At 42.8% G+C, this 21,219-nt stretch overlaps 1 protein-coding gene across 2 annotated transcripts in view; it reads left to right on the top strand.

The window, feature by feature from the left end:
• The window catches only part of CPAMD8 (C3 and PZP like alpha-2-macroglobulin domain containing 8), a 1,947,746-nt gene that overhangs the window by 353,877 nt on the left and 1,572,650 nt on the right, over positions 1 to 21,219 (top strand). For both annotated transcript variants that reach the window (XM_069649211.1, XM_069649210.1), the window contains exons 10-12: positions 7,336 to 7,444; positions 7,883 to 8,110; positions 8,492 to 8,662. In XM_069649211.1, the coding sequence (XP_069505312.1) occupies positions 7,336 to 7,444; positions 7,883 to 8,110; positions 8,492 to 8,662 (508 nt within the window). The remainder of the gene's footprint in view (positions 1 to 7,335; positions 7,445 to 7,882; positions 8,111 to 8,491; positions 8,663 to 21,219) is intronic.

The raw sequence follows: 21,219 nt of genomic DNA, 5'->3' as shown, positions 1-21,219 counted from the left end.
AACCAAAATATATACAGTTTTATTTTACTTGGCGTTTTTATTTTTTCTCCTTAGAAATGTTTATTCTCCTGTTTCCAATGTGTTCACTACATAGAGTCTAGAACACGTGGTCGTTAACATTCAAAAGTAGACTGTCAGGATTAATTGGAGTGAGGAGTCTTTAGACACTCTGTAGTGAACACATTGGAAACAAGAGAATAAACACTACTAAGGAGAAAGAATAAACAAACTGTTGGCTAACGAATATACGGAACAAATTGTGAAAATCAAATCAATTACGTTACTTTGGAATGCTGTAAGTAAATTGTATCCCTTATTTAATGGATGAAGCACAAACCCTGTACCTCAGGAGTTCTTTGTATTTGGTACTTGGTATTTTAGAGACATTTGGAGAAGTGTCACAATTTTTGGTTGTCTGTGATACCATCATGAATTCATCAATTTCGAGGCCCCATTGCAGAAGGCAGCTCACCTCTCTTCTCCACAATGTTCAAATGCATTTAGGTGTTTTTGAAATGTCAGCACAAAGAGGGATGTAGCAGCTAGGGAAAGCTGCTCCAGACTTTAAGAACTTGTGTAGGCGATGCTCACCTACTCTAGTTTATTCAGTAGGGAACATTGCTAATTATAGCTTTTAAAAGTGTTTTCCCACTATTGCTGGAAGATTATAATTATCAACCACAGATGGTGACTTCTGTTTTATCGGCATTTAGAATGCTAGCCTGTCTCCATTCTTTCATAGCCTGGCTACTGGGTGAGAAGAATTGGACTTCCTAATGGTGCTTTCTGAAAAAGCTCTGTGGATTTTTCATATGAATGTATTCTAAATGTGTGAATATAAATAAGTTCATCAATCAGTAGTATTGGGTTTTTATTAGTGTACTTTTTCATAATGGTTTACGTTTTCAGAAGTAAGCCGGGTCATGGAGAGGATTCTGCTTTGCCAACGATTAATCAGGAACCAGTAACACAGGGATTGTCTACTCCTTTAATCATGCCTTCTGTTAACAGCGTAATGGCTGGTCAGGCAGTGTTAGGAACGTTAGTGCCATCTTCAAAGCTGACTTTGGAAGCTCGATATGCAGTACAAGTGGGGCTGTGAATAACCCAATTGACATTGGGTTATCAGCTCCTGGATCATGCTCCCTGGAGCATGTTGATTGGTCTGATTTGGCTAATTGTTCCCATGTGGATTTAATATCGGACGTATCTATTTTGGCTCCAGTAGTGTCTCACAAACTGGCCAAGAGGGTGCAGCTCTCATTGGATTTGAGACCTGCTACTCCACCCATCTTGGGTGAAAGGGAGGAAATCCTCCCCAGTTTTGTTTGGTAGAAATGACAGTGTACAAACAGTGGGAGGGCGTGGTCTGCAGCGTCCGTTGGCTGTTTCAGCATGCTCACCAATTGCTCCTTCTGTTTTTGTTGCTCCTGGTTATCAACCTTTTGTAGCAGATGCTGGATCAGCACCACTTCATAGTCCAAATAAAAACATGACTGTGGATCAAGTTGTGGATGTTTTTTCGTTTCCGGTTCTGTCTTGACTTTTAAACACCATGGACAGAGGTTTATGATACCTTGAATTTTGAGATCCGTGAAATGAGTGGCATTCTGAAAGAGATGTGTGCTAAGTCGTGTTATTTTGATGAGTTTATTGCTACTGTTGGGAAAACGAACTCTAAATATTGTTGTCATGGTTGGAGGCGTGGGGGGATTTAGATGCTGGTTTTAATGCTGCTGATACACAATGTTTGGCTACCCCGGCTAATAGTGTGAAGGCGGCAGGGGGTCTGTGGGAAGCGTCTGCTCCAGTGATCTTAATTAATCAGTCTGCCCAAACAGAGCCGAGGGTTGCTTTTCCAAAGTCTAACTATTTGCATAACCATCAATAAAATAATGATGTTGGGGTGGTTAGTTTGGTTAGTTTGAAATTAGTAAATGGTACTGGTCATCAAGTAAGGTTGCATCAAAAGGAAAACAAGAAATATAAAAATGTAAAGAATCCTCCAAAATAGCCCAAGAGCTCTCTTAAAATGTTTACGAAAGCTGAAATCGCGGCCAGGTTGCGATAACAGGGATGATTATATTAGTCCCCCTGTTTTCAGCCCTTGATGTTGTGACCACTTCCAACAGAAGTTTAAAGGTGTCTTTTGGGGTTGTGGAACCTTTGTTATATTGCGATCCCCCTACTAAGTCATTAAAAGCAAAGTCCAAAAAGCAGCACTTAGTCAGGCCACTTAACCAGGCCAGGCCCATTGGCTTCCCGTCAAAGAGTGCATCATCTTTAAAACCTTAACCATAACACAGTAATGCCTCACGCTCACAGCCCCCCTCTTACCTCTCTGACAAAATTGTCAGAACTAACACTGCCAGACCAAAAACAACAAAGTACACCAACCAGTTGATCGTCCCCACCGTAAAAAGGGCTAAAGCAGGAGGTGCCAGCTTTCCCTTCTTTGCACCTAAACTATGGAACGCTCTCCCTATCACCCTCAGGAATCAGAACTCCCTCATCGCCTTCCGGAAAGCCTTCAAAACCACTTCCTTTAATTAGCTAGCCCCCCTCAACCCTTTCTGCTTTAACGGTTCCTTATCCTATTTCAGCAGAACTCCATCGCCTGGCCAGGTGCAAGGTCTGCATCGGTCTGTTGCACGCTTCTCTTTGTCACTGTTGTAAAGGTTTAATGTAACCATGAACCTCCACTGTTGCTTTGCTTCTCTTTAAACACTAACCATCTGTCTTTTGTCGTTTGCCTTTCTCTTGGGTCCTGTAACTAAGCTAACTTTTTACCTGCAACAGCGCCACGTTGCCCAAGGCTGCTTTGTGCGCTTTACAAATGTAAAAATAAATCTCCAGTATGTGGTAAAGGCGCTATTAATCATTTCTTAAAAGCATCTCATAAGGAGGAGGTATCGCCAAATCTGAGCTCGTTATCGGTTTATTCTGACATGGAGCCCATACAAGATAGTGAGTTTGAAGAGCCTACTGAAGTGCCGTTGGTTGAGTCCAGCAAACATTGTATCTGTAGTTAAGAAAAATGCTTTGGCGCTAGAATGTGGTGGTAACATTTTTGGCCGACTGGTCCGATTGACCAGAGAGTTGGTATTGCTCCAAAACTATTTCCTCTATTTCTTACTTTAGAGGAAAGGAGGACACATTTGGCTTCTCAATTGCAGACACCCATGTTGGAGCGTGAAAGTCTAGGGCAGACAAGTGGTGTAGTGAGGCGTCAGAAGCCAAGAAATATCAGTATAGTGTCCAATATTCAAAGTCTTAGATTAAGAACCTCAATTTCTTTTTAGGGATAACCGTGTGGATTTGGTGAAACTTAGTTTCCATTGCAAAATGGTTAGAAAAATGATTTTAACGGAAGCCTCTGCCTTATTGTCCCTGGGGTTTAGTGTTTCAGAATCAATAGGCCCGAGATGAAAAGTAGGCCCTTTCTAGATCCATATTCTGAACCAGGGCGCATGGGGAATTTGAGTGGCAGCATAAATCGTACATTGTGAATGTAAAAATGGGGGAGGGAAAGGACAGACTGTGATTAATACCATGGCCAACGCTGACAGTAGAAGACCCACTCATGATGGGTCTTCTATAGTGAATACATTGCATGTAGGAGTTACGTTTGCGGTCATATCCTATTGAGCATGTTACCTTGGCCTCTTGGAATACACGCAGCTATTCTCACTTATGTCATTAACAGGTACAAGAAACCTGAATTGTGGATTTCCCAATAATCAATGGTGTTAATGTTTGCTGTATACCGGCTTGCCAAGGGGAGAGGAGTAGACAATTTGGTGGGCCTTTGTGCGCCTTAAAAATGGGTATAGCTTTTTCAATTCAGGAAGTGATATCTAATAGAAGTGATATATTGTTGGCAACGTTGCAATTGTGTGATGTATGCAAACGTTGTCTGCAAACCTGTCTCCTTTTTAATGTTTACTTTAATCCAGCCATAGCTATTTCAGAACTATTAATGGCAGAAATTACAGAATAAGGAGCCTGTATTTTGATGGTAGGTGACTATGATAGTGAATGCCTTGATGTGCAACACTACTGCTGAAGAGTTGGTCAACAAAGTTATAATGCCTCAAGAGTGCGGTTTTAGAATTAATGCTGAAATGACCTCATGGGGCCTTTTGATGTAGAATGGCAATATCATGGGGGATGCCTCTTCTTCTACATTGGATTATATTTTTGCCTCTAGAGACTTGAATCATTTCTGTTCAAAATTGAAGTGTTGGATTATTGTGCTAGTTATCATTCCTCCTAGCTCTGAGGTTAAGTCTCCTGACTTCTATTGCCAGAAATGATAGATTTCCCTTGATGGCTGAGTTTAAGGCCAGAGATTTTGCTGTGAGGTGGCAGCCTTTGTTTGCCAACAAGTTTAATATTTTGGTTCAAAAGCAATTGGATTTAGAGAACTCTGGTTAAGTAGCTCTTTTAGATATGCTGTCACGATACAATCCCTTCTTAAAGTTTTATCAACTGATAAGAAATTGATTAGGAATACAAGAGGCATACTCATGTGCATAGATTTGATGAGTTGGTGCATAATAAAAAATAGGAGATCTATAGAAATATTAGAAACTTGAAGAATAGTGAATTTCCCTATTCTTGCATCAATTATTAAATTGAAACACACTTATAATAACTAGCTAAAATCACAAAGATATATGATGGCCCTTAGGGATGCAGAGTCTATGATTCAATGCTTAGTAGCAAGAGATGATGGTTCCTTTTGGTCCTTGGTCAGGTCAAGTCACAAGCACTTCAAGATTCAATGCAGGCATAACCAATAGCTGCCATCCACTGAGAAAACTATTTTGCTGCCATGTATTGCCATTCAAAAAGTGATCTGGAGGTTCTTGACTCTAATATTCCCTGGAGCAATTGTGTTTCATAAGTTGAACACGTAATTTATAATGATATTTTTAAGTGTAAGTCTTCTAATGCTCCGAGGCCTAACAGTCTTGCCAATGCTTCACTAAAATCCAATCTGTTACTATAGGCCAATGTTTTATTGGCTCTTTGTAAAGATATTCCGATAACACAGGTTGTGCCAGAGTCTTGGAAGTGTGTGATTGTAATTTCAATATATAAACGAGGTGATAGACTGCAGCCAACTAACTATCAGCCAATTTCACTACTATATTCTTCCAATAAAATATTTGCTAGCTTACTATTGAGAGAGCTTCAGTCTTAGGTCAGGACTGTGGCCTGTCTTGATATATTACAATCTGGTTTTAAGAGGGGGGTATGTACCTCTCTAAATTGCCTGGTCCTTCAATTGTTGATGCCGCAAGCTAGGTTAAAAGACAGACCATTATACTTGGCCTTCCTCGATATTTCTCAGCCCTTTGATTGTATTAGTAGATCTAGATTGGCAAAAGTTGCTTGCATTTGGCTGTCCCACAATTTGGTTAGTATTTTAGGGGTGCTACATACTAATACAAAAATAAAGGCAAGAATGGACCAGAGTGGCGCCTTTACAAATTGGGTCAGCAACTATTGTGGGCTTCGTCATGGCTGTGCATTGGCCCCTTTCTTATTTAACATTTATATAAGTGATATCGGACTGGATTTGCAGGAAGTAAAGGCATATGCACTCAAGTTGGGTCATGTAAGCCTACAGTACCTGATGTACGCGGATGAAATTGTATTGTTTGACTTGACCCCATCGGGCTACAAAAATAATTGACTGATTTGAATACTTATTTAATTGACTTAGATTTCAAATTGAATGTCTGCAAAACGAAAATGTTAATTAGTAATTTGTGTAAAAAAAACTTTGCAAAAACAGTAAAACTGTATAGCATATAAATGGCAATGTATTGTCGGTTGCTAACAATTTTTGATATTTGGGGATCTCTAGACACGCTAGCAATGTTAAAAAGACTGTGGTTAATTCTGTTAGAACGTAAATGATCACTGCTTCGGTTCAATTGCATCAACTATATAAGAAATATGGCTGTTTTATGATCATTACAGTTTGGTGTTTCTCCACCAAATTGTTTTACTGAAGCTGTTATATGGGTCTGAAACCTCTGAAGTGGGAAGCGTTATTGTGGTGAAGGGTTCTTATCCTCCCTCAGATGCTCCCTATAACAGCAATACGTCAGCAGCTAGGATTGATATCACGCCAGGCTGTTACTGCAGCTGTATGGTAAGCTCCCTTTGCCACTTGAGGGTAGTTTATTTGTTAAATGTCAGGAGTAACTGTGCTCAAATCTGTGTAAAGTCATGATGCAGAGGAAAGATTTTTGTGTTTCCTTGTCAAGAGTTGGCTTTCGGAGGAGGAATTACGTCTTCGGGTGGGATGTACCTGGAATTGGACTGAATTCATACCAGGGAGCTATTATCAACTTATCGTATTGTTGACCATTTTGAATGGAATATTAAGATTCAGATTTATAGTGTGATTTGTGTATTTGTGTATAAGGATCCTTCTAGGTCTTTTAGGAATTTTTTTTTAAGACTTAAGTTGAGTTTGTACCCAACTAGGGATGTGATTGGTTCAAGGAATGCTATTTTTAAAAAAAAGAGTGTATTGTTATTCTAGCATTGCTGTGGAAAATGTCAAACATTTTTTAATGGAATGTTTTTTTTTTTAATCGATGTTCGTGGTCAGATCTTTGGTAAATTTGGTTCCAGTGTCGACTCACATTCCTTGGATGGCCTTTGGCAAAGAATTTTACACTGTTGCGAGGTTTCATTATGTATTGCTGCTATTGATTACCTAAGAAGGATTTTAATATGATTAATTTGAATTGTTGTAGTATTTGAAGAATAATCACATGTTGCTTTGTTGTGTTTTTGTTATGAATAGTGAACGTTTTATTTGTTTTTAGCTGTTTTATTATGCAAGGAGTCTGTTGTGTTGTGTCAAATGTGTGTATATACTATGAAACACATAAATAAATAAATCCGTATTTTTAAAAGTTCTGTCTGAGATCAAAGCTTATTCCTCCTTATAAACATATATAATAAACATACTCTAGCTCTAAGCATGATGATCTACAAAAGCCTTAATCCTCTAGCTAGGAAATAGGGCATTTTATAGTGTCATGTGTCCATAGAGCAGCTAATAGAATTTGTTACATCGAGTGTTTAAGGATTAATCAGAACGTTGTTTGCAGACATCCATTTGCTTCTATTTTTGGTATATCCTTTCTAACACTTGTGTACGAGCGCAATACAAATAAAATATCAATATCAATAACATAATTGTTCAAAAAATTGGCCATTTCGCTATTTGGTTGAGAATCCTTGGATGTCATCAAGGCAAAATACTCCCCATGTTCCATGGATTTTCTTTTCCGTTTGTTTCAGATATACATTTGGGAAACCAGTGAGTGGAAGGTTGACTGTCAACATGACTGTGAATGGCGTGGGTTACTACAGGCATGAAGTCGGACATCCGGTGCTTAAAACCATGGAGGTCAGCAAAGGCTTCAAGAGGTCAAGAGGGGGACTGATGCAATTTATATTTAAGTGGATAGTAAGAGGCAAATTTGGCTATCGGAATCAGGAGGTTTACCAACAATCATGAGCACCTAAAAAGTCTGGTATATTTTGGCAGAATCAGTCCCATGAAATGACTCCAAAAGAGCATGTACGAATTGAGGCAAATTTGAGATATAACGTATACCAAGGTGAAACAAAAATCTGGGGGTTCCTTTCCGGTAATGATTCTTTATTCTGTGTAATCTCTGAATAATTCACTTTGTCTCTTTGGAGATTTGATTACTTGTCTTAAAAGTCCATTGGCCCCCACTCAACCTTTCTCATATGCTGTTACCTCAAACCCCTCCAGTGAATCTGTGTGAAAATGTTACTTTGCTCCCTAACAACCATCCTGTGCACGTCTTTGTTGTAGATTTATGGTTCTGCAGTGTTTGAGATTTGTGTGAAGGATATGACTCCTGTGGATGTTCCCGAGCACTTTCGGGGGGCTGTGAACATATGGGCAACTGTGACTAGCCTGGATGGCAGTAAGCAGATTACATTTGATGACTCCACCCCAGTTCAGAAACAACTCATTGACATAAAATATACCAAGGACACAAGGAAACAGTTCAAGCCGGGCCTGCCATACAAAGGAAAGGTAACGTCTAGTCAAACCTAACACTTTCTCTGCTTGATTTTTTGCTACCTTTTTAAATAGAGAGAGGATGCAAAACCTTTGTCAACAACCACAAACAGGTATCATTAAAGCCAGCGTGCAGGCATGGTTTGGGTCAGGAGGGAGTCCTGTGTTGTCTGACTTTATTATTCAGTAAAAATGTTTTCATGAAGTTCTTGCTATCAAGCAAGATGTTCATCTTAGGAGGACCTTAAAATCTGTCTTTTTCTTCATTGTGAGAGCAGGCATTTAAATATGTTTATTTCTAATGATTAGAGGTCTTGCTCTCATCACTTGTTTCTGTTTGTGTGACCTTAAACTGTTTGTGTCTACTTGATCACTTCTCTGCTTTCAAACACTTAGGTGGAAGTCTTGTATCCAGATGGCAGTCCAGCAGATGGTGCAACCATACGGGTTAAGGCTGAGCTCACGCCGAAAGACAATGTTTACACCACAGAACTGGTGTCCCAAAACGGCCTGGTGGAGTTTGAAATCCCATCCATTCCCACTGCTGCACAGTATGTCTGGCTGGAGGTACATTATGAAAGGCATCTTGTTGCAGAGAGTACATTTAGTAGGAGTGCAGACATAGCATTTGTTCCTGTTGTACAAGCGCTGTCATTTTTTAGCCTTTGCAATATAGTAATGTATTGTTTAGGTAATATCTTTTGATGTGTATGTTTTGCAAGTTATTTTAAAAAAGGTTCTACGTGGTTTGATTGACAAAACCTACAAAGTGGTGATTTACTTCATCATAGATTTTATTGTGGTTTTTTTCCAGTTTCTTTACTGGAGGTACCCCCAACTCGATTCCTTCATTCATCCCAATCCTCCCCTAACCATATCCCACCCCATACAGCTCCAAACTTCATACACCTATCTATTTTACCCCCATGAGGATACCTAGCATGAAGTAATTTACCACTTTGCAATTTTTCCCGTAACAACAAATTCATTTCCTGTTGTATTCTATTTTCCATTACATGTTTTCCACTGAACTGATTGACAATGGCCGTTTCCATGCCGAAAGAGGTTAGAAATGCCCTCAAGGAAAAATGAAATCACCAAGACATAGTCAATGTTAACGTTGCTGCTCTACTAAATTAAGAAGCAAACATTCTATAATAAGTTATACTTCATATAATGGATATGATTCAAATTCTGGTGCATTGCTTCATGAATGTCACCTAAAGGCAGATTCAGAGTGCATGAAAAACTAGCCTCCAACCATACACCGCCAGCCATGACCTTTTGAAATGGTTGAGTGCAAAGTCAGCCTATGCCACATATACTTGTAGAATGTGACTTCCCTCCAGGACATTCCCTTTCGGCAGCCACCCAGGAATTGTTAGCATCAGGTTGCCAGTTTGGTAGAGGGGCTCAGTCGCTATGAGAGAGGACGTAAGAACCCCAGTTTAGATTTGAAGGAGTAAATACATATGTAAAAAAGTTTGCTTTGAAGGACATTGTGAGGAGCCAGGAATGACACTCGGACACAAGGGATTCATCGTTTTGGTCAAAGACCTTTATTAAATTAAAAGGGGTTGGGGAAATGCCTCTCCGTCCTTGTACTAGAGGTGCTTCCCTACCTAAAATCAAAACGAAGGGTCTGTCAATGTCGGAATGTCCAAAGAAAAACCAAAAAACTATTCTGGCCCTCACGCTGTAACAAAATAAATTCTACAGTGAAAAGGGTAATATCTTTGGCTTTGAGTGATTTATAAATGCTCAAAGAAAAAAGGCGTAACTCCAACAGATAAGTTCATGAAGGATAGAGTTCCTTATTAGAGAGGGTGGTTCCCTTCCCCTGGATTTCTCTTCCCTTTGTTGTATGTTTAACAATATCGGTTGCTTTGAGTTTCTCTTAACCCACAATACAACTGTTCCATAAAAACAACTTGACCCTTTATCTTTATCATAGTAAGATACCTGGTGTACTCTCCTGCCAGGTTTTCACTCCTTTCCCTCCTTGGTTTCACACAGCCTTTGGCTAGCCCTGATATATCCTTCTCAGGACCCCTTTAGCTGATGTATTTTTTTTTTATACATACTGTTCTGTTTGTCCTTGCCAGGTGTGTTTCCCTACCAGGACTTTCTTATGTGAACTCACTTGCACTTGCCTGGTATACCTTCCTGCCAGGACTTTCTTAACACACTTGAAATTGCCTGGTATACTCTCTTGCCAGGGCTTTCTTTCAATATTCGTGCAACTGCCTAGTATACTTTCCTGACAGGGCTTTCTTTAATGCGCACGCTTGCAGCTTTACTTTGCCTGATATACCGTATTTCCAGGGCTTTTCACACGTGTGCTCTGCACACACTTTCAAACGTGATATCTACTTTGTGTTTGCTTTATCTACACTATCCTGCCAGGGCTTATTCCATACACTCACACAACGTGATCCCTTGCTTGTTGTTTGTTTTCCCTTAACAAAAGGTTCAGTGTTTCCTTTTCTTTCAAGTATTTCATTCATAGCCTTTACATGTAATCGCCTTGCATGTCTGCTAATATACCCCTGTGTACCTGCTTCCCTTTCAGGGACTCACCGGCTCTCACTGGTGTACTTCACTCTTCCCGCTGGCAGCCGGTGGCGGCCGTTCATCTTCTCTTCCCATCTCACCGCCTTCATTCCTCGGCCAATACATCCCTTGCGGTTCCTGCTGGGCTCTTTTACTTCGTATTGGGCTTCGGCAAGGGAAACAATGCACCTCCACACCTGCAAATGTTCAGGGGCCCTGTATTGGCTTATGGTGTTCCTGCAGTCTGTCTCCTCTTGCGGTCAGCTTTCTTCTTCTGTCTTCTTGATCAGGACGGCTCCACAAAACTCTTTGCAGCCCACAGTCTCTCGGTCTGGCCCGAGAGAAGCAGCTTTCTCTCTCCAGCAGCACGCTCCAGTCAGCTGTTGCTGCGATTTAAATCTCCCGACTACAGGTATGTGCTCACCACAACTAGAGCCCAGCCTGTACTCTTTGTCTTTTGTGCTATGCATTATTCAGCTCATCTTTCTCATCCCCGTATTCTTACAGTTATGGGAATGGAAGTCCATTCTTGATGTTTTAGTTGTAAAGTTTGGGTAAGTGTTCTCAGAAGTCTTTAAAGGCAGGGTAGCTCTGAATAACTTGTAGGTAGAGTCCGAAAAGACACTTTCATGATTTTTAGAGGGTAAATCAAATCTTGTTGGCTCATACACAGATATTGTCAGAAGGTCTTCAGTACCCTTTCTAGGTGGATGAGGGTACGTTTAACAGCATGCCATTAAGGCATTGGGAATGGATGGGGTATTCTCAAGAGAGGAAGGGTAATACCATGCTTATTCAATGGTGTTCTGCTACTCTCCCGGTGGTTGTCTCCCTCATGTAATCCTCCCTCATATAGCCGCCCCCAGGGTCAGAATCAGGTAGCGGCTCCCCTCCATGGCTACATGGGGAGAGGTTACTACCGGGAAAGGAGTGATAACGCCATCGGATTCATCACAACATTGACCATTCAAGATGGAAGGGCCATGGATTTCAGAAAAGTTACTCACCATAATGATACTTGTACTGGTAGTCGATAGTGCCCTTTCCTCCTTAATGTTAGCATGTCCCATGGAACAAGGGATGGGCCGGAGCGTGTTGCTAAGTAACAATCTAGAATTATTGGTCTACGTGTACATGTCCTGACATTGCCCGCACGGTACCTCCTCTGGTTGGCACCCTGAACTGTCAGTCCCTTTCTGTAGTTCAGACATGGGATTTTCTTTTAGCGGGGAAGAATATAGGGCATATGGAGGAAAGGGAACTTTGAACTAAAAATACCAGTGTCATTACACTGAGTAGCATTTCTGTACTCTATATCCCATCCCCCTTCCTCCATACTGTTAGGAGATTCAAAAGCACCCTATTTAATTTGGTTGACTAGAGTTAATTTGCAAATAGGTTGCAAAATAGCCTGTCTGAACGCTGCATCATTTCTCGAGGTGCAGTCTAGTGAGTAATGTTTACAGAAGGAATTATCATTTTTCCCTTTATTGCCGTTTTACAATTGTCTTGTATCTGCATGCGCCTTTGGAAGGCCTCTAATGCAGCTTTACCTCTGACTAGTTGGACATTGATCCCCTTCTCGACTTCTTCGAGGAATACCATGCAACGTGTATGCCTCCAATATGACTGAAACCATCCAGTGTGCTATACATGCCTTCGAAGCTGCAGCTCCGGGTGCATTTCCACCGCAGGTCACAAAAGCTGCATTACCTTGTGTAAATCACGAGTTCAGTTTTAGTGCCCTGGCTACATCCAAGGTGTGCAAAGTGCTTTCAGCCGCCGTGGAAGGCAACAAGCAAAAAAAACAAGGCTCATTCTTAATTTTGGTGAAATCTGCTAAGAACCTTGGGTAGAAAAGCTGGCTTTGTTTTCAGTACCACCTTTTCCCTGTGAAAGATAATATACGGGTGTTCCACACATAAGGCCTGCAGTTCGGAGACCTTCCGAGTAGATTTGACAGCTACAGGAAAAGCTGTTTTTAGAGTAACTGTTAAGTAAGTTTTTCTGAAGTCCAACTGGGGTCACACTTCATAAGACTTATCTATTGGAATTAGGGACCCGACACTTAATATAGGTGTTAGGCAGGAACTTGTGCAGTTCCCTTAGGGACCACTGCAAAAAGTATAAGGGCCTCATTAGGACCCAGACGGTAAGGGGTTTACGGCGGCGTAAACAGCGCCGACCCTTACCGCCTGATTCCGAGGTCCCTTAGCGCCATGGAGGATTTAACACCTGCTTTTAGCAGGTGTTAAAATCCATGGCGCTAAGGGACCTTGTTGTTAATTACGCCACCGTAATTTACGGTGGCGTAATTAACGCCTTCCCCACTCCCATTATGCCCTATTGGGCAAAAATGGGAATGGGGAAGGGTAAATGGGGATTGGGGACTTACCGCCCCGCCAACCTCGGAATGGGGCGATAAGTCCGCCAACCACCATGGCGTAAACATAGTTTACGCCATGGTGGTAAAGGTACGACCCAGGCGGTAACTTACCGCCTGGGTCGTAATGAGGCCCTAAGTCTACAGGAGTAAGCAGTAAACCCAATTGGTAGCAGTGTGCACCACCCAGATTTACCTGGTAGCTGTGCCTGAGCAGTCAGACTTCTCTCAAGAAGAGTTAGGCAGTATATAGAGTATACACAATAGGGCCAAAAAAATACAGTAGCACAAGCAAACACTGACCAGAGCTTTGGTATAAAAGTATATAATTATTTATTTAAAAACACACTTGTAAAAATACCCTGGCACTAATATGTCAAGCAAGTTCAAACACAGTCACTATAAGTATATACACCTCCCTAATTAATTATTTGACAAGTCTAGGTTAAGAAACCACTTATTTAGCAAAACAGAGATGAGCGCGTAACCATAGATGTCACTCCAATAATTTGTTTAAAAAGGGAGAGAAAGGCAGAATAGGTAAATAACACAGTACCAACACTTTTAAGAAACCACAGCAAGTCAAGAAAGGCAGGGTCTACTGTAGAGCAAAAAGATCATAGGCCAGGCCCACTCTTGGAGAGAGCAAGGCGGAATGTGCCCAAGATCACACAGTGCAAATGCACTCAAAGTCTTTGCAGAAAAGTCAAAAGAGGTTGGATCAGTTCAGAAAGGTAAAGTTAGCAGGTCCGAGGTCAACCCAGGATAGAGAGTCAAGGATTTACGGGACACCTTGGACAATCTGTTGCAAGGGAGACCAGGTGGGACACAGTACCTGAAATGGTGAGAAAGCTTCAGCGGGGGCAGTTGTTCCTGGCAGCGGGTGCAAGTCGGGGCTTCGTCCAGAGGAAGAGATGATCTCGACGTGGAGGAAAGCTGGAGGTCGTTGCACTGCCAGGGAAGAAACCAGCCGCGGAGTTTCCCGGTGAAAAAGGTATGACCCTTTTATTTGCGGTAGTGGTGAAGCATGGCTATCCGGCCGCCGGGGTCCTTGGCACAGGCGATTCGACCACGAGACGATACAGGAAGGCGAAAAAGGTGAAATGGTTGGTCCCACCAGCTCAAAGGGAAGAAGACTCTCCTGGAAGAAGATCTCCTCTGTTGTCGGGAAAGTGGTGAGTTTCGTACAGCAGGGCTCCACCGGTGGTGTCGTTGTTGTAGATGGCTCAGCTTCTCCCCTCTTTTAGGATTCTTTAGGTCCTGTGGCGACTTCTGAAGTTCCAGTCCCCAAAGCCCTGCTTTTATGCAGCAAAACCCCCATTCATCAGCCTAGCTGTCACTCAAACATGCTAAGTGGGGCCAATCACACAAGAGTGCGACTTGAGTTGTCAAGGCAACTAAGTCCAGGGTGCCTAATCCCCCTCCCACACATCCTGTTGACCCCAGACAGAGTGGCACCATTTGGAGGGCTTCTGTGGAGAAGCCCGCCAAAAAGTGGAACAAAGGGCTCGACTTGGGTTAGAGTTTCAGAGGCGAACACAAACGCCATTTTAAAACCGAGTCTTGGCAAAAAGACCCAACCGGGGAATAAATATTAAATAAATAACCCGGCGGTATCTTTAACATTGCACCAAAAAGTGGTGTGTTTAAAAATGAATGGGAAAATCCCATAGGAAATATTCTGGTGGAATATTTTGCATGGTATTCACTGCCACCAGCCAGAAACTCGACAAGCGGGGACTGGACAGTGCCCCCTTGGAAAACAGACCCAGGGGCAATCGAATTACCCCTACCAGTACTTCCACAATATGATGGTTTGTACTGGTTCTGTTCACAATTTAAGACTAGCAAAGCCAATGGTGACTTTACATGCCCTGGGAGACAGTAGTCAGTCCCAGGGTATGAAGTCTATGTTTGGGTGTCACTATGACACCCCTGTGTTACTGCACTGAGGGTGCTGTGTAACACACATACCAAAAACACATGAAGCCCTATGGAGTAAAAGACCCCATAGCCCATAAAACACATTACATAGTCAAAGGACATTCTCAAATCATACCTAACAGTGGGAGAAAAAGAGTCTTACTCTTAGCAGGAGAAAAAAATAAACTCCAAAAATCCAGCAAAGCTGCTGGGGGACTCACTAGGTTTGGGAAATTAGCCTTAACAGAGAATTCTCCCTAACAATAGGCCTGTATTAAACAAGTCGGTAGAGTGACTGAGCAGCCAGGCCTATCTTGAGAGGGAGCTATGTGGGATGTAGAGCAGTACAGTAATCAGTACATACTGTAAGGAACTCATGGTGGCAACAGTAAAGACAGACACAAGTGATCACAATACAAGGGTGTTTATCTAAACAGTATACATGTGGGACAAACGCCTAATCTTAACCTAAATCTAAGATGGGAGCAAGCTTCGACCATCAAATGAAAAATAGGGCAGTCCTTGTGGCGTCTTGTCAAAATAAAGGGCCTATACTAAATGAAATGATTGCCAAATCCTTACAACTAAATATAAAAAGAGTGTGGGAAAGAGTCTACAATAAAGAAAGAAGTGTTCTCAAATAATAAGTCAGGGTGTGATTACCAGGGGTCTCCATTCCCCACATTTTGAGCACAGGCCAAGGCAGGTCTCCTGAGCACAGCACACACTTGAACTTTCCCAGCACGAGACGACAGGTCTATATCAGCTATCAGGGCGTCGATGGTCAAGTCTCTTTTCTCTTGAAAGTCTTTGAGGACCTGATTCATCAACAATAACAAATAAAAGTTTGTTTCCTTGTGTGATGATGTGGTTATTTCTCACCCCTGGTGTCCCCTCTTCCGGACGCAAACCCCTATTGAATCTCCTCCTCCCTCCACCGGATTCACTATGGCTTTCCTAGTATTCACGAATCGTAAAGTCTTTTTAAACAGTTCTATGTGGACAACCCTCTGCTGGGTTCACTTTTGTCAACACACTGTTTCCTGGGATTTTAGACTTCGTCCCTCTTTACTGGCATCCCTCTGCCGGGTCCACTCTTGCCACTTGACATTTTCTTTTTTCTTTCTCTTGATGCAGAATTCACTTCCCTTGCTTTCTCTTGATGCAGGATTAACTTCCATTGCTTTCTCATGTTGCGGGATTCACTTCCCTTGCTTACTCAACAGTTTGTCGGTCAAAGACTTTCAACTGTATGGGGATTTTGCTGGACCCCTGTATGACCACTTTGACCGGTCTTGGCGGCTCTCCTGCGGTCGTCTGGTATCAGTAGTTTCAGTCAACATGGGAATAACCAGAGGTTCTCAATTTAGCACCCACGTGGAGCAGATCCCCTCTACAGCTGGTCTCCCCTTAACAATTTACAGTTCGTTGAACTCTTCTCAATATGGCACTTTGCGGTTTTCATTCAGCACAGTTTGGTTTCTTATTGGTTCTCCTTTTGGCTCACCGCTTGGCTTTCCTTGTATTTGGAGTCAGGGCCGGTACAATGGTAGCAGGAGTCTCCATCAGTTCCGCTTATCAGCGTAGGCACGCTCCGTGTACTTTTCACTTCAACTGTAACACACTTGAGCTATTGTTCACGGGCATACGTTTCCTTCCATAAGATTTTGTGGGTCTTAGTGGGAAAGGATAAAGTCACTTCTCTCCGTGTCACTCTCTTGATTCTCACTGTCCTTTCTCCTTCTCTTGACATGCCATTCTTGATTAGCTGTCCCGTCGTGCGGTCTGCCTTGCTCATCCTGTGCTCTTGTGCTCCACCATGTATCCTTGTGGAGAAGAGAAGGGGCTGTCAGGTGTGTGTGATTCTGGTTGATTGCCTGGCTTTGGTTGACCCTCGTAGTGGGACAAGTCAGGTTAACGGCTCTGGTGTTAGTCCATTGTCTTTTGTGTTGTGCGAAAGTGTTTGTGTTGAAAAAGGGGGAGGGGCAGTGTTTTTGCACGTCCTACGTCGTAGGATGGGGTAAAGATGTTGAAAGAAGGGGGATACCGCATCTCACCCGTCAGTGTCCCACTCCGCAAGGACGCCCCCATCCAGGTAATCCTCCATCACTGGTCCACCCCCAGGAACTGGATCCAATAGCGATGGCCGTGTCCTGGCCACCTGGATGACAGATGCCCGGGGACTAGCTATGGAGACACTTTCAGGTTTCTCACAATACATAGACCCAAGAAAACACCTACTCACTTAAAGTTATATTAAAATATATGTATTTATGTATACATAAGGCACACAAGCACATCAAAAATGAAATCAAATTATAGAAGGAACAATAATGCAGGTGAGTAACATTTTCTATGCTTTACATATCCAGCACACAGAGTGACGTCAGTTAAGGTCAGTAACAGCACTTATATGTATCACCTTTTCAAAAGTTTGGAGGGAAAGTTTAAAGTTAGACAGAATACAGCTAGCAAATGTTAATAACAAGTACACTCTCCCTGAGGGATATAGGCAGTCTGTTTCCTAACTATAAAAGTGTTCACAATTAAAGTCTATGGATGAACCAGCATTGCCAAAGCCAGTAGGATCAAGAAGATGGACCTTTGGGAAACCTGTACAGACAGTCAAATGGACAGTTCCAGTTCTGATGAAGATCTTCAGAGGAAAAGTTAGTTCATGAGTCAATGGTTCATGGAGAAAACACAGGAGCTCAAGAGGCGCCTTCCTGATCGCACACATGCTGTAAGGCATGCACAATGGAGTTGAGGTCAACTCTCCAATTGAAGAAAACAGCACTTCCAAAGCACAGGAGCACCGAGTGGCCCAACGTAAGTATACCCCAAGCCCCTCAGTACCTCAAGAATGAAGATGAAAATATCCTCTTATAGGTGCAGCGATGCAGACCTTGATTGCTGCTCCTTGGCCGTGGTGACAAAAGAGGGGACCTGTGATGGGATTCACTCAGGAGAACTGGTCGGCAGCAAAGGATTTGGATCACTCCAGCGCTCTTTGTGGTTTTGGTGCCTTTTTCTTAGCACCAAGAAGAAATAAATATCGCTGGTTGTATTCTTTTTGATTACTTGGTCCTGAACTCTGGTGAGGAGACTTTTGGTGAAGAATTCCTGCTTCTGGAAGTCCAAACTCATGCCAGTAAAGTTTCAGTCGGATTCAATTGTTGGAAGGCGATGCACTTGATAATGGTCCAGGTACCCTGGGTATTGGTTTTCTGCAGCCCAGGAAAGTCGCAGGACAATGGAGGATGGCCCAAAATGAAGGTCTAGAGGCTAGTTGGTCCTACCAGCCTAAGGAAGTAAGTCATCCTTGGCGGGTCTTCTCTGTTGAGATGAAAACAGGGTGAGCACAGATGCAGGGCTTCACCGGTACTTCAGTTCTTGAAGGTGTTGCTGGCGTCTCTGCTAGTCTTCTGCTTCAGATTCCTTGCTCCAGTGGTAGACTCTGCCTATAGTCCAAAAAACCTCACCTTATATGCTGGAACCCATTGATTCACTACCATGGAGCTGTCGATCACCCAGGGGTAGGCTGTCCTCTGGGACGTTTCGGGCTCCTCCCTCACTTCCTGCCTTCCAGGACACACTTGAGCCTCACAAAGGACTCAAATCTACTCTAAACGATAGAAGAAGAGCCCTGAAGGAAGGACAAATGAAAAATGGTGAAAAAAGACACAGGGCAATTTTGAGAAAATGGTCACTGATGCGTGCTGTACTGCAGCGGAGAAATCAGCCTGCTAGTAACCGCACAAGAGGTAGTAAAAAAATGACTGCCAACAACCAAAAGTTACATGAGAAGTGGGAGAAGGAGTTACAATGTAACACCCCAGCACCACATATCAGGTGGTGTGTGCTGGATCCACAAAAGAAAAGGTAAGTAAAATCAAAGTTATCTTACTATTCTCGGGAACTGTAGTTCACACAAGAGAATGTAATTAAATATTTTAAAGAGAAGTCCAAGGGACTCCTCAGTTACACTGCACAGAGGATGATGTGTGTCACTAAGTAAAAAGCATATGTCTGTATGGAGTTTACCACACTCCATAAAACAGTAAGAATCAAATTCCCAGTCAGAGAAAAAGAATGAGCAAGTGGTAAAAAGTTCCACTCACTCAGGAGATTATAATAAAAAAAAATCCAGAGTACAGCAAACGTTCTGGGGATCTCTACGTTTAAAGGGGCCTAGCACAGGAATTGAACATACTCCCTAACACTGGGCACCCCGCCCCAGACTAAGGGACAGGAGGATTTGATCCAATCCTGGATGAATCTTTTGTTCCAGTCGTTCATACTTCCTGGAGAGACCATCAACATTCTTACGATTGGTCCCTAACCTATGCTCAATGGTAAATCAAACCATTGGAGGCTGATAGACCATCTGAGCAGTTTAGGATTTTACCCCTTCATTTTCATTAATCATATCAAGGGTTGATGGTCTGTCTGAGTAAGGAAGTAGTTTGGCCTAAACTTCTTCAGCGATCACACAATGGCAAAACATACTTGTTCTATGGTTGCCCACCTTGTTTCTCGGTCCTTTAGTTTTCTACCGATGAAGCAAATGGGGTGTTTCCTGCCTTGCTTATCCAATTGACTCAAGGCTACCCCTATCCCTGTGTTAGATGCATCTGTCTGCACAATAAAGGTTTGGGTATAATCCGGAGTTCTCAGTAGTGGAGCTTTCTCGAGGGCACCTTTTAGCCCTTTAAATGCCTTGGCACACTCTTCATTCCATCTCACTTTCTAAGGGTACTTGGGTGAAGAGATGACATTCAGTGGAGAAGTTACGGTTACCATGTGAGACCTAAGAAGGCTCTCACTTGGGTCTGAGTAGTAGGGGTGTCACAGTCCTGTACAACCAAATATGCCATGCAGAGGTCCTCTAACCCATTCAGAACATTGTTCACCATCCTTTGGAAAGTGGATGGTGCATTCTCTGGTCCAAAAGGCATGACCTTAAACTGGAACAAGCCTTCTGTGGTAGAAAATGCAGTTTTTTCCTTGGCATTGGCTGTCAGAGCTATTTGCCAATAGCCTGAGGTCAGGTCAAATGTACAGAGGAACTTGGCAGCTCCAAGTCTATCCACCAGTTCATCTGCCCTAGGCATTCAGATCCCTATAGTCCACGCAGAATCTCATCTCTTTGGTACCTGCTTTTTGCACTAGTACAACAGGACTAGAAAACAGACAGGCAAACTGAGTTAACTGAGAGTTATACTCATCCTGCTGCTGCAGAGTCAGACCAGAAGAGAGTTGTACTCCTTTAGTTCCATCTGAAGGATTTGCCCGAAGGAGATCAGGGAGAGGTTGACTGTCCTCCTTCCCTTGTTCAGAGGCTAGAAGCAAAGCTCTTAATTCTGGTCTGGAGGTATAGGCCTTTAGAATTTTAGTGTGAAAGACCCTAGGGGCCTCCTTGGGGTTGGCCAGTCCACTAAATAATTGACTTTTCCAAGATAGTCTGCAACTTTGAAGGGGCCTATCCATTTGTCCTGTAAGACTCTTTGGGCCTCATTCTGAGATTGGAGGTAGCCATGGCGCTATTTGCGCCATGGCTGCCTCCAATACCGGGTCCGGAACCGGTCTTGTTCAATGGGGACTTACCGGTGCATTCCGACCCTGGAGAGACCGGTAAGTCCCCATTGAACAAACCATTCCCATATGAGCCCCTATAGGGCTCTATGGGAATGGGGAGGGCGCTAATAACATGCTCGCCACTAAAAAGCCTGTTATTAGCGCCCTGGTCCCTTAGCGGGACCCGTAAGGGATGTGTGGTCAGACCACACGTTCCATACGGTTCCCGCTAAGGGACCTCGGAATTGGGCGGTAATCCCTTACCGCCCAACTCATAATGACCCCCTTTGTCATGTTGGAACCATCACAAGAACTAGCTGGTCTGGAGTAAACGCCACCATATTAGCTTTCTGGTCATGCCAATGCTTGCTAAGTCACATTCAGGGAGACGTTGAATTTGATTTCACAGTTTTTCCCGAAGTGTTATTCGAAACAATGTTTTATCACACAAGAACACTTGTTGGGGTCCACCTTTTCAGTGTGGAGGCTGATCCTTATTTTGGCACCATTTAATGGGTGACCTCAGAGGATCGGTTTCACAGAAGGTTCCTCATAATGTATGGCGGCTCCTGTTCTTAGGCATGAGGTGCATGGGGCTGTTGCCCATTTCAAAGACAGTTGTGTTATTTCATAAGAACTTGGGGTCACATTTCAATGAGGAACTATTTTTTCCTTTTTATTCGACCTT

Source organism: Ambystoma mexicanum, chromosome 1p (assembly GCF_040938575.1).
Source record: "Ambystoma mexicanum isolate Mex_15411 chromosome 1p, UKY_AmexF1_1, whole genome shotgun sequence".
In the NCBI taxonomy this organism is placed as follows: domain Eukaryota; kingdom Metazoa; phylum Chordata; class Amphibia; order Caudata; family Ambystomatidae; genus Ambystoma; species Ambystoma mexicanum.
This window is presented reverse-complemented; position numbering and strand designations above follow the sequence as displayed.